Source organism: Asparagus officinalis, chromosome 4, assembly GCF_001876935.1.
Source record: "Asparagus officinalis chromosome 4, Aspof.V1, whole genome shotgun sequence".
NCBI classification, from domain to species: Eukaryota; Viridiplantae; Streptophyta; class Magnoliopsida; order Asparagales; family Asparagaceae; genus Asparagus; species Asparagus officinalis.
Genome location: NC_033797.1, coordinates 16,150,925 through 16,163,648, shown reverse-complemented (window position 1 = coordinate 16,163,648; position 12,724 = coordinate 16,150,925). Strand labels below are relative to the sequence as shown.

Here is a 12,724-nt window from a genome sequence, read left to right as displayed (position 1 = left end):
CTTTCTCTTGGCTCACGAGATGATTAATTTCTGCTCATCCGGTAAAAAGGAGATATGTGCCATCAAAATCGATTTTTTTATCCCTTCTCTTATTGATAAGTCTCAGGCTGCCTTTCAAAGTGGGAAATCAACTCTGGATTCCTTTCTCTTGGCTCACGAGATGATTAATTTCTGCTCATCCGGTAAAAAGGAGATATGTACCATCAAAATCGATTTTTTTAAAGCCTTCGACTGTGTCAATTGGAACTTCCTTTTGAATCTTCTCAGAGCTAGAGGTTTCAGTCCTCTATGGTGTTCCTGGATTCAAAATATCCTTTCCTCCTCCAAATCAGCAGTCTTGGTCAACGGCTCTCCAACCAAATTCTTTCAGTGCCATCATGGTCTTAAGCAGGGTGACCCTCTCTCACCTATGCTTTTTCTGTTGGTCGTGGACATCCTTAGCAAAATGATTAACCAAAGTGCAGAATCAGGAGATCTTTCTAGTCTCAACCTTAAAGGAGAATTAAATCATATCAGACTGTTGCAATTTGCTGACGACACCATCATTTTCTCAAAAGCCTCTCAATCAGACATAGCTACCCTCAAAGCAGTTCTTTTGATCTTTGCCAACATATCAGGTCTCAAAGTTAACCACTCCAAAACGAGTCTCTTCTACTTAGGTAAAATTCCTTATAAGGGAGCTCGTCTTGCAAGTATTTTTAACTGTTCAATGGGATCTCTTCCGTTTTCCTACCTCGGCCTTCCTCTGAAGAAAGGCTCTCTTTCGAGAAGAGATTGGCAACCCATTTTGGAATCTTTCTCTAAAAAACTGGCATTATGGAAAAATAAATCGCTATCTTTAGGCGGGAGACTTACTCTGCTCAACTCAGTACTCTCTTCCCCTTCTTTATATTATATGTCTTTTCTTAAATTGTCTGTTTGGCTCACTAAAGCTATAGACAGATTGAGAAGAAATTTCCTCTGGAGTGGACAGAACCAACCTTCCAAGATTAAGTGCCTTATCAATTGGGAAACAGTTTGTAAAGCCAAGAAAGAAGGAGGTCTTGGGGTCAAAGACATTTCCTCCTTCAACTTAGCCCTCCTTTCCAAGTGGATCTGGAAGATTATGGATAATAACTCCCTTGTTAGCAAAGTAATATTCTCTTTGTACTCAAAAGACAAATTAAATCCTCTGGTCCATCCTCCTAAGGGCTCAGCCTCCATATTCATCCAAGATTTGCATTCAATTTGCCTTCCCTTCTTCAGCCACGTTCCATGGATAATTGGGGATGGTAAAACTTGTAGGTTCTGGCAAGACAAATGGTCTGGTGCCAATTCCCTCAGTAGCCTATTCCCAAGAGCTCATCACCTTGCTTTCTCCAAGACCTGCAATATTCTCTCGCAAGGATCTATGCTTCTTAATGCCTGGCAGTGGCACCCACTATTAAGAAGAGGCATTTCCCAGGAAGTAAGGGATGAAATCTCCGCTCTCCTCAATCATCTTTCTCAATTCTCTATCTCTGGCCACTCCAACCATGACAAGCTCCTCTGGCCCTATCATTCCTCAGGTACATACACAGTTAAATCTTTCTATACCCTTATCACCTCAGGAGGAGTCATCTCCCGGCACTTCAGATTCATATGGGCTTCTCCCATACCCCTAAAGGTTAAAATCTTCTTTTGGATTGCTAGTAAATACAAATTAAATACTAGGGATAACCTGGTGTTCAAAGGATGGCCTGGCAATCCAATTTGCCCTCTCTGTAATGATGCAAATGAATCCCATGACCACCTGTTCATTAAATGTGGTTACTCCTCATTGGTATGGTCTTCTCTTCTTCCCCAAGTTCCATTAACAACTTGGCCACAAAATTTGGAGGATATGATATCTTCCAATTTCAGTTCATCTTGTGGTCAAGATCTTGCTATTATCTGGAAGGTTTTACTCCTGTGTTTCTGCTGGTGCATATGGAAATGTCGTAACAATTTCATCTTTAATGGCATTGAAGCTCTTCCATCCCACATCGCTGCTAACGTGGCAAGATTTGTTTTATTTTGGGCAGGCTCCTCTACTAGCAGATCAGGTCTCAAGCTCCACAAGGCGACTATAAACTTGGGCATGGAAAACACTGCCCAAACTCATAATGTCGCAGAGGTGCCTGACAACTTCCCAGCAGCAACTTGATACCCAGAGCTGCAGTTCCAACCTATCTTTTGTAGGATTTTTTGGTATGTGTTCCAAACGTTAGTTGTATCTGTGGTCTTCCAACCTAGCTTTTGTTGGATATTCTGGTGGGTGTTCTAAGTGTTAGTAGCACGAAGTTGAACTCTGTGGTCTTTATATTTGTACTGTGTTGTTTTGTGGGTCTTTGTTTGGGGTCCTGGTACTTCCCGGTTTCTCAACAAAGGCCAATTATGTACATTAACCTTACTATCATCATATATATATATAAATATGCAGGGCTCCTCACCATGTTTCTACTAAAGAAAAATTTAAAGACATGGAAATACAGGAAAGCTTATTATAGATACATGTTAGCACTTGAGATCAGATCCACAAATTGACCTTATGAATTCGTTTAACAACAAAATTTTCAACCATAACTATCATAAAAAAAAGATATTTCTACTATAAATAAACCAGATCCACAAATTGATCAACTACGAACATAAAAAGATCAGAAACTACGATATTTCACGATTTTTCATTAATAGATAACTACAAATAGATCGACACAAAAAAAAGAGCAAAAAGAACAAATTATTACCGTGAGAGCCTTGAGATCAGAAACTACGAAAATAAAAAGAACAGAAACCCTAGCACTATTTTTCGTTAATAGATCAACTACAAATAGATCAACACAAAAAAAAGAGCAAAAAGAACAAATTATTACCGTGAGAGCCTTGAGATCAAAAACTCTAGCGCGAGATTTGGGAACGAGATGGAACCTTAGCGCGATATTTGGGAACGAGAGAACCCTAGATCTCGGGGCGATGGACGAGAGGGAACAAGATGTAAGCGGTAATTGGCACGAAGGACCAAAAGCTCACTGGATTTGGGGCGGGAACGAGAGCGAGATTTTTCGCCCTCGAAGCAACTCGTGAAATATCCAGCAGCTGGGGAAATGGGTATAGGAAGGGTTTTTGTGATTTAAAAAAGGATGATGTACAGAAAAAAATTAATTATAAAATTGCTATTGTTGACATTTTGAATTTTTTTTTATAAAAGTGTATAACCAAACAGCTAGGGGTGAGCACGGTTCAGTTCGGGTCGGTTTTTACCAAAATTTGAACAACCGAACCGAACCACCTATAATTCAAAACCGAACCGAACCGTTACAAATCGGTTCGGTGCGGTTCGGTTCGGTTTGTTCGGTTCTAACTTCATCAAGTATAACAATCAAAGGCACAAATATTGCTTGTCCAAGAGTTTATATCCAGGCATCCAAGCAAATAAACACAGCAGCAAGTTGTTGACATTGATTTTTTAAAAGCAAACACAAAGCTAGGTTGCCTTTGTTCATATAATATAACATCATGAATAACAGCAATTGAATCTAGAAGCAAGTGGGAATTAATATAACATCATGAAATAAGCTTCAGTACAAAGGAACAAAGGAACAAGTATATCAACTGATAAAAAAAAACCGTTTCTCCTCAGCTCGTTCTTTTTTAATCCTTTCAAGTTCAGCCAGTAGAGCTTCAGTGTCATCTTCGTCTTCATCATCGTCATCACTGATCACAAAAAAATGAGCTTCAGTACAAAGGAACAAGCATATCAACTGATAAGCCATTTACAAAAAATTGAAACAAATAGATAACATCAGAAGGTGAAAATAGATAGTCAAGGGATAATAATCAGGTTGACACACCTAAAAGGCTAAAACAATAAGTTGTACACAATGGAAATAAAAAGTTTGTTGGACACGATCCATTCTAATTCACAGAGTACAATGAAATAAAAGAGAATATTGGTTGTTTTCCACAGCTTAAAAATCACTGCTTGACACAAGAGAATAGCAACAAGATTGAAAAAAACTGCAAAGAGTAGCTCCAAACGCAAATGTTGATTAATAAACAGATGACTATCTCTCACCAAGCTCCAAATACTTAACCTTTCTTATCATAACTTTGAATTGAAAGATAATTTTATCATCCTATCCCTAAAAAGATTCGCTGCTTCCAGATCTTAACTCAGCCAAGTATAACAAAAAAAGAAAGTTAGGAATCCAATTCAAGGTTCCATTTTATTTTATTATTTATACAAAACCAATTAAAGAAGTATAAATATAAATACAATTAAGTTATTTAAAATACCATCTCTATGAGATTTATCAGCCAGCAACTTGCTTCCACCCATGCCTGCACTCAACTCAAGCACAATTAACTAATTTCCTCACCTGAAATAAATTTCAAATTAAAGGGGAAGAGTCAATGAAGTTCATTTCTTTATTCACACCATACCTCAGACAATTAGGAAATTAACAAAAAAGTAAAAATAAAAAATAAAAATACTTACCAGATTTAGCACTTGTGAAATAAATAGTCGTCCTTCACAGTTCAATCTGCACAACTAAGAGTGCAAAAAAACAATTATCAGAAACTAGAACCGAATGTAAAGATCTAGGGTTGATGACGACGAATTGCTAAGCGGCGGATTTTAGGTGAAGTCAGGGCCGGCCCTGATATTCTTAATTTTTCACGGGGCCCAAATCAAGCTTTCAAATGAGGGGCCTCTATATACAATATTCCATACACAAAAAATTTTATAAGATAGCAAAATATTTTTTATTAAAATGAGACAATAAGCACATAATCGTGTTAATATTAAAATCAAAAAACTTCTTGATGCTTTATAAATAACACAATTCATACTACATTAAATGGGATCGCCTTGCATTTTGAGCTGCAAAATTATCAATTAAAATGTTCCAATCAAGCTTCTCCAATAATTTTTTTTCGATAGATATCATAGCCAATCCATTCAATCTCTCTTGTGACATTGTTGACCGTAGATAAGATTTGATGAGCTTCAACTTTGAAAAGCTTCTCTCGGCCGATGCAACTGTAACTGGTATTGTCAATAATACTCTATAAGCAATCCAAGCATTTGGAAAACAACAATTTAGCCTTTCCATAAAATTCAATACTTCAATTGCTTTTTTTGTTCCTCTTGGTAATGCTTCTCTTAAGATTTGGAGTTCTGAAAATAATTCTGTCCCATTAATATCAAAATTTTTGTCATGCTTTAGAAGATCTTCAAGGTTAAGATATGAATACTTCAAACTATCATTATCTGCAGACTTCAACCTCTCCAAATTAAACAAGAAACCAAAAGATTCATCATACTGTTGAAACTGTTCAAATCTACTCTTGAGTGAAGAAAGAGCTTGATCAACGATATATATGAAGTAATTGACTCTAAAGGATTCTTCAGCTGTCATTGCCATCTCTTTACTAGCATTTTCATCAAAATGTTTCTTTCTACGAATGATGCGACGTTCACGAAAAATGGGTTCAACTTTCATTCTAACTGCAATTTCTTTAGCCTCAACCATAGCTGCTTCAAATCCATTTTCTCTGTAGCTTTCAAAAAAAGAAATGAGCCCTCTTAAAAGGTCTATAGCAACATCAATCTGCATATCCTCTGATTGCATGATTTTACTTATTTTGTTAATAGCATTCAAAATATCAAACCAAATAACCATACCAAGTAAGAACTCAAAATTCTCAACTTTATATGTTGCTAAGCACTCAGGATCACTTTTTGTCTTGGGATCTTCACTAGAACTTGCTAAGTAAATCAAAGCATCTCTTATATCTGGAGCTTGGAATCTTATTGCTTTAACACTTTCAACTTGACCTTCCCAACGAGTTTGTGATGGTGGCTTAAGTGTGAAACCTTTAACATTATCTGTAAGAACTTTCCACCGCTTTGTAGAAGATGCAAACAATGAATATATGCGCTGCACCACTCCAAAAAAAGATGAAGCTTGCGAACAAGAGTTTACCATATCACAAAGTGCAAGGTTAAGACTATGACAACCACAAGGTGTGTAGAATGCTCTAGGATTTATCTCTAATAATCTTCTTTGTACACCTTTATGTTTTCCTTTCATATTAGAACCATTATCATACCCTTGTCCTCTTACATCACCAATATCAAGTTTAAGCTCTTGCAAAATATTTACAAGTTCTTCAAAAAGTCCTCGTCCTGATGTATCATCCACCTTTAAAAATCCTAAAAAGAACTCCTCCATCTTTATTGGGCTTGTTGAAATATTCACGCATCTTAATATAAGTGACATTTGCTCTTCATGGCTTGCATCCGGAGTACAATCAAGAATAACAGAAAAGTACTTTGCTTCTTTAATCTTTTGGATGATTAAACTTTTGATCTCATCTGCTATTCGAAGAATAAATTCATTTTGAATTTTGTGACTAAGATAATGATAATGAATTTCTTTCTCCTGAATTCGACGAACATGCTCTTTCATTATTGGATCAAATTCGGCAATCATTTCTATTATACTTAAAAAATTTCCATTATTTTCTTCATAAAGCTTCTCATTATCTCCACGAAATGCCAAACTATTTTTAGCAAGTGTTTTCACAACAACAACTACTCTCAATAGTACTTTTCTTCAATGTTCTCGTTCTTTGTTGATTTGTTCTTCAACACTTTTATCGATTGTCACATTTTGTCGTAATCTGGTCTCTAATTCAATCCAACTCTTCATGTTAACAATGTGTTCACTACTTGTTTCATGACTTTTAAGTCTGGCACTGAGATTTCTCCAGTCTCTAACTCCATCATTTGCCAATTGAATTTTGTTTGCATCATTTTTGAACAACTTACAACAAAAACAAAAAACCTTGTCCAAAGAATTTGAATAGATTAGCCATTTTCTATTATGATATTCACCATTAGATAAGTTACGAATGTAATGTGTTGAGGAGAAATGTATGCCTTCTGAATCTTTTGGAAAATCAAGATTATCATTTCTTTTGGGACCTCTTTCAACCAGTAAGTCTCTCAATCTTTGATCAATATTTTTCCAATTTCCTGGGTCATTTATGTTTGAAGGCCTTCTTTCAAGGTTTTCTTCTTGTACCAAATCTTCATGTTCATTTACATTTTCTTCATGTTCATTTACATTGCTATTCTCATTCAAATTTCTATTCTCATTAGAATCTTCATGTTCTTCACCTTCTTCAATGGAATTTCTATTCTCATTCAAATTTTCATTAACCAAATCCTCGCTTTCTTGATTTTCAGGTTGCTCATTTTCAACATTCACCGAATCTTGAACTGAATTAGAATATATATTTCTACTACAAGTAATAAAATTTTCAAGTGCTCCCGCTTGAGATCGATTGAATTCTTCAATTTTTTGTTTCTTTATCCGCTTATCATGTCCAGACATATACTTTCGAGGAGGCATGATATCCAAATTTAATTCTGAATCTGCTACAATCTAATAAATATCGAGAAAAATAAATTAATCAAGGATTCCTACCAAAAAGCATGTTAGGGACTAAAATATATCAAATATTTAAATTGAAATTTGAAATTAAACAATAAAATCTAGTGAGAACTAATTCCAATTTCAATTTCAATTTAGGCCCTAATCAATTTCAATTTTAATTTTACAAAGCTCTAATTCTTAAACCCTAATTCCACAAAGCCCTACTTCCTAAACCCTAGTGAGAACTAAGAACTTACAATAAATCAAAAATTCTACATCAATTCACGATCTTGTCAAAAGGAGCATAGAAGTAAAGAAGAGAAGAAGTGAAACCCTAACCTTGGCTTGGTCAATGGAGGCGGGTCGGCGGCCGGCGGGCGAGATCCGAGAGGGAGGGAGGAGGACAAGGCGACAAGGACGGGACACGGCCCACGGGAGGAAGATCCGAAGAAGAGAGACGTCAGACTAGGGTTTTCATTTTTTTTTTAATATGTGAGAGGAGCGGCTGGAAACAGAGGACGGGTTGGAGAGTTGAAGATAGGGAGGTTTTGATGTGTATTTATGCTATTAGACCCCTCTAATAATTTTGCACAAAAGCCCCCTTACTTCCTCATATATATATAGGTATATATATATCTAAAAATCAGCGATTTGCTGAGGAACGGAGGATTGGCGGCGATTTGTTGAGCGGCGGGTGACGACGAATTGCTGAGCGGCGGATTTTAGATGAAGTGGCGAGCGGGGGAGTTGACGAACTGAGGAGTCGGAGTCGACGGACGGACGGTCGGAGTCGACGGACGGAGAGGAGAGGATGAGGATCGAGCGACGAGTGGGAAGGGAGTCTGGGAGTGGCGGCTGAAATTGGGAATGAGATCTAGGGTTTAGGTGATGAAAATGAAATGTGACTTGGGATTCACGGGTCGGGTCCCTGCCTCTGGAGTCTGGGGTGTTATTATCGGTCGGTTCGGTCATTTCGGGTTGAAAAGATTTCAACCCGACCCGAACTGCCATACAAGTAAAACCGAACCAAACTCTTGATTTCGGTTCGGTTCGGTCGGTTTTTTCGGTGTGGACCAAACCGTGCTCAGCCCTACAAACAGCCCCTAAGCCAAATATACCAATTCCTTTCAAAGCAGTTGAATTCAGGCAAACGAATACTAATTGTTCAAATCAAGGCTGCTTGCTGAACACTTTATTCATTATCAAGAAAAATATTGATTAAATCAGGTGCTTGTTTGAGCCTTTCACGGCTGACTTAAAGAACAGTGATGTATATAAGTACTATAGCGATACCAATACTATATATAAACTATCACCTAATAAAGGTAGCTATCTACGCTACATAATGATATAGTTCTACTATATATAGAACTTAGCGGCTTGTGATATCATAGGTATATTAAGTAAGTAGATTACGTAATATCAGTAGAAACCCCTATATATATATTAGTATATAATACATATATATTATGAGGCTATAACACCTACACGACACACATGCGCGTGCTTGCTCCCCTTTGTTGAGTCAGTATTAACATCGGGGTTTGAGAGTGATGTAGAAGGGGCTGTTTGGTGGTTGGCCACGGGGCACCCGACATGCAGTCGAGTATCCATGTGAATGAAGAGCAGCGAAAAAGCCAGTGGACAAAACTCTCAGCCCACGCGGCAAGTTACCAAGGCCACCCGAGCATATACCAGTCATAATACGTACATGTGATTTTAGGTTTTAGGGTGCAAGGGCAGAGGCACGGAACTTTGGTGCGTTGGGGCTGGTTCGTGTGCCTAGGCTGGATCGCACTGCAGGAGAAAAACACGAAGGCGCAGGAGCTTTGAGAATCTCGGCTGAGGGCATTGAGTTTTGTGCAGAAAAGAAAGTGCAGTCCTTTTTGTGCCTTTTGAGAGAGTTTTTTGTAAGAGGGATTTGAGAGTTTGTTTGAGAGGGTTTAGATTGTGAGATTGTAAACCCTAGTTGTATCTCTCCCTCTAATAGTAGATCTCCCCCCTCCTTGCCCCATGGACGTAGGCAATTTGCCGAACCACGTAAAATTTGTGTTCTTGCCGTGATTTGTAATAGCTTGTAGGATCCCTCAACAGGTCAGTCCTAGAACTGATGAGAGGAAGAGCCGATATCTCACTTTGTTGAGATATCCGCGTCAGATTCTTGTTTCCTTGGTGAGACAGAAATTCTTACGATCTAATCTCTTGTTGTGCACCTTGCGCACCGGAGGTGCTGCCGAAATTTCCGCTGCGCACAACATTTGGGTCCTCAAGTTTCATCAAATGACTAGTTCTTCAGGAAAAGGTTATGTTCTGCACACGAAGAACTTGTAAGAGGCCGGACTTGAGATCTCCGGTGGTTCCTTCGATAGTCAAGTCAGTTTAGAGCTTGAGTCAAAAAGTAAGAGTTAAGTGTTTTTTAGCAAGATCATTAGTTACCCTAGGCAGCAGACATCAGTTTCATTTTACAACAAATCAAAAGGATAGATAGGTAACTTCAGCCAAGTCAAGCTGATGGCTCAATCTTCATCTGCTTTACGCATGTTGGCCGCATAGGGGGATGAGTCACCCAGGCGCTTAATGTGAGGGTGACACAGTGTGCATTTTGCTGACAAGATCCAACGAGTCATAAAGACTTTCGGGACTGGACTGGAGCATAATGACTGATCATGCATTTAAGGTGATGACAATTGACTATCGGCGCGGGGCTCGAGGATACACCGCCTTCCGACCCGTCCCACTGAAGGCCGATAAACACCGCCTTTTTGGTCGGCCTCCTAAGTTGTCAGCCTCCCACTGCGGATTAATACTTAGTTGCATGATATAACACCTTTCAATATCAACTTCTGTAATTTTCACTATGGTGCTTCTTTTGTGAGGATGGTGAATCTAAGTGACAAAAATAAGTCATATATTGGAGGTAAAATCCTTTCATGATTAAGCGTTTAGCGTTCCAGAAATTGTGGATTGCTTGTGAGATTGCCATCCTTTTCAACTAGATCTACAACTTTACAATCCAAATCATATTTTTCATCTATTTTTAAAAGGAAAAGTCAAAATTGCACATCTAATTTTTTAGTCTTCTTTCACAAGTACTCAGCAAAAAGCTTCTAGCCTACGATATCTCTATTCAACTATAAGCCTATTCATCTTGATGATAGCGAGGCCAACAGACTTAAGAAGATTATTAAGAGTTTGAAAAGATTAAGCAAATGCTGTATCAATCATAAAAGAACTAACAGTCCTATTTTGACCAGAGTTCATTGCTTAATTGGAAAAAAAAATTCACAAAACCCCCTGATCTTCAGAAGGTATCGCGCAAATCCCATGAGCTTTACTAATCAATGAATCATTGAACTTTCAAAATCACATAATATCTATCCGGTCTATGGAAAAATCTCGTTAATAGACAGAGTAAAAACAAATATGATATCATTGTTGTAGTTCGAACTTAAAACTCTATTGGGTAATGTCATTTCCTGAGATTGTCCAATAGTTCGGACTTTAGAGGGTTTACTATAATTTTGGAAATTAAAGAGGACTTCCTCTTTATTTATAAGTTCACAAGGGTTTTGTGAAAGCCCCTAAAGTTCAAGGGGGTTGCTCTTCAATCAAGGTATGAAAAGTCAATTTGAGCAATTAAAATGAAATAAGCTAGCTATATAAATAAATACAGTTGCTATCAATGACATCACAACTCAAATAAAAAGAAACGTGTGAATCATCAAGTATCACTAGAAAAGGGGGGAAAAACAAAACAAAAGATTTACATTTAAAAAAGAAAAATACTCTTCTTCGATCCCATTTGACTATATAACCTGCTCCCCTGAAGTTGCCATTTGAACTCCTCCCTCACCCAAACAAACTCAACTACCAAAGACTAAGAACGCCCGCCCCATCCAAATATATGTTTTAGCTTTAACCACCACCAAAATAATTCCAACTACCTCAGAAAACTTCAACCCGCTCCTCCATCAAAAACCCTTTAAGAGCCCTAAACACTTGGTATAACCATTTCATCTCTTCTCCCAGTGACAAGTTCTCCTATGGCGATTTTTTCGTCGTCCACCGCGATCAAGTCTGCAGAGAAGTTCTCCTGGTGTTGCGCTCTGTTCTTTGCCTTCTTGCTCTTGGTGAGCTACTGCGAGTCGGAGGTAGGCGTTAGGTCGGCGATGAGCCACGGGCGGCCGCCGTGTGAGGAGATTTATGTGGTCGGTGAAGGGGAGACGCTGCATAGTATTAGCGACAAGTGTGGTGATCCTTTCATTGTTGAAGAGAACCCTCAGATCAAAGATGACGGCGACGTTTACCCCGGATTGGTTCTTAAGATAACTCACTTTGTGAGAAGAAATTGATATGATCATGTCCGCTAGACAGCTAATATATATATATGTTTGAAGGCAGTCTAGTTGTGATTTGTATAGTTTTTCATTGTGAATCTTATTGCGAGCGTTTCATTGAGTGGATTAGTTACAAGGAAAAGTGGTGTACATATACACTTCTGAATGATATTTGGAAAGTTTGTGCCCATGACAGAATTTATTAGCGTATGCACAATCTCACGGTTGTAGATTTTATTGTACTTTCTGGTTGTTTTTTTTTTTTGCTTTTATTTGTTTAACTTAAAAAGTTATTTTTGAGAGAAATGGACTTTTTGAGACAATAATAAATATTATTATTACTTATTTTTCGTTTGGGTGATGATGCAAGGACAGCTCTCATCGCAATCATCCCGTGACGTGAGCACGATTGCCCAGCGAAGTGTTAAGAATATAAAATTAGGACAAATTTTCAAAACCAACCTATTTGGACTTTTATTCCCCAAAAACGACCCCATTCAAAAATAATTGCAAAAACCGACCTGGTTTCAGCCCCAGCGCTGAAACCAGGTCGGTTTTTGAAAAAAACTCTCCGAAACTTCACGGGAGTTGAACTCCCGTGAAGTTTCATAGTTCAAAAAACTTCACGGGAGTTCAACTCCCGTGAAGTTTCGGAGAGTTTTTTTCAAAAACCGACCTGGTTTCAGCGCTGAGGCTGAAACCAGGTCGGTTTTTGCAAATAAAACTGAATGGGGTCGTTTTTTGGGAATAAAAATCCAAATAGGTTGGTTTTGAAAATTTGTCCTATAAAATTATGCAGTGAAAGGATTCTTAAAAAAAAAAATTGAAAATTGCATTTTTTAGATAGTCTAATTAGCATTTAAATACCTTACAGATTCTCCTATTTTGCACTTATACAATCACTTGTTTGAATATATAACAGCGAAACAGGAGGGGAAA

General features: G+C 37.8%; 1 protein-coding gene across 1 annotated transcript; it reads left to right on the top strand.

Annotated features, from left to right (window-relative positions):
* On the top strand, positions 2,974-12,029 carry LOC109838249. The gene is made up of 4 exons (XM_020406705.1): positions 2,974-2,994; positions 3,993-4,048; positions 9,671-9,775; positions 11,446-12,029. The coding sequence occupies exons 1-4, from the start codon at positions 2,974-2,976 to the stop codon at positions 11,798-11,800; spliced, it is 537 nt and encodes a 178-aa protein (XP_020262294.1). The 3' UTR covers positions 11,801-12,029.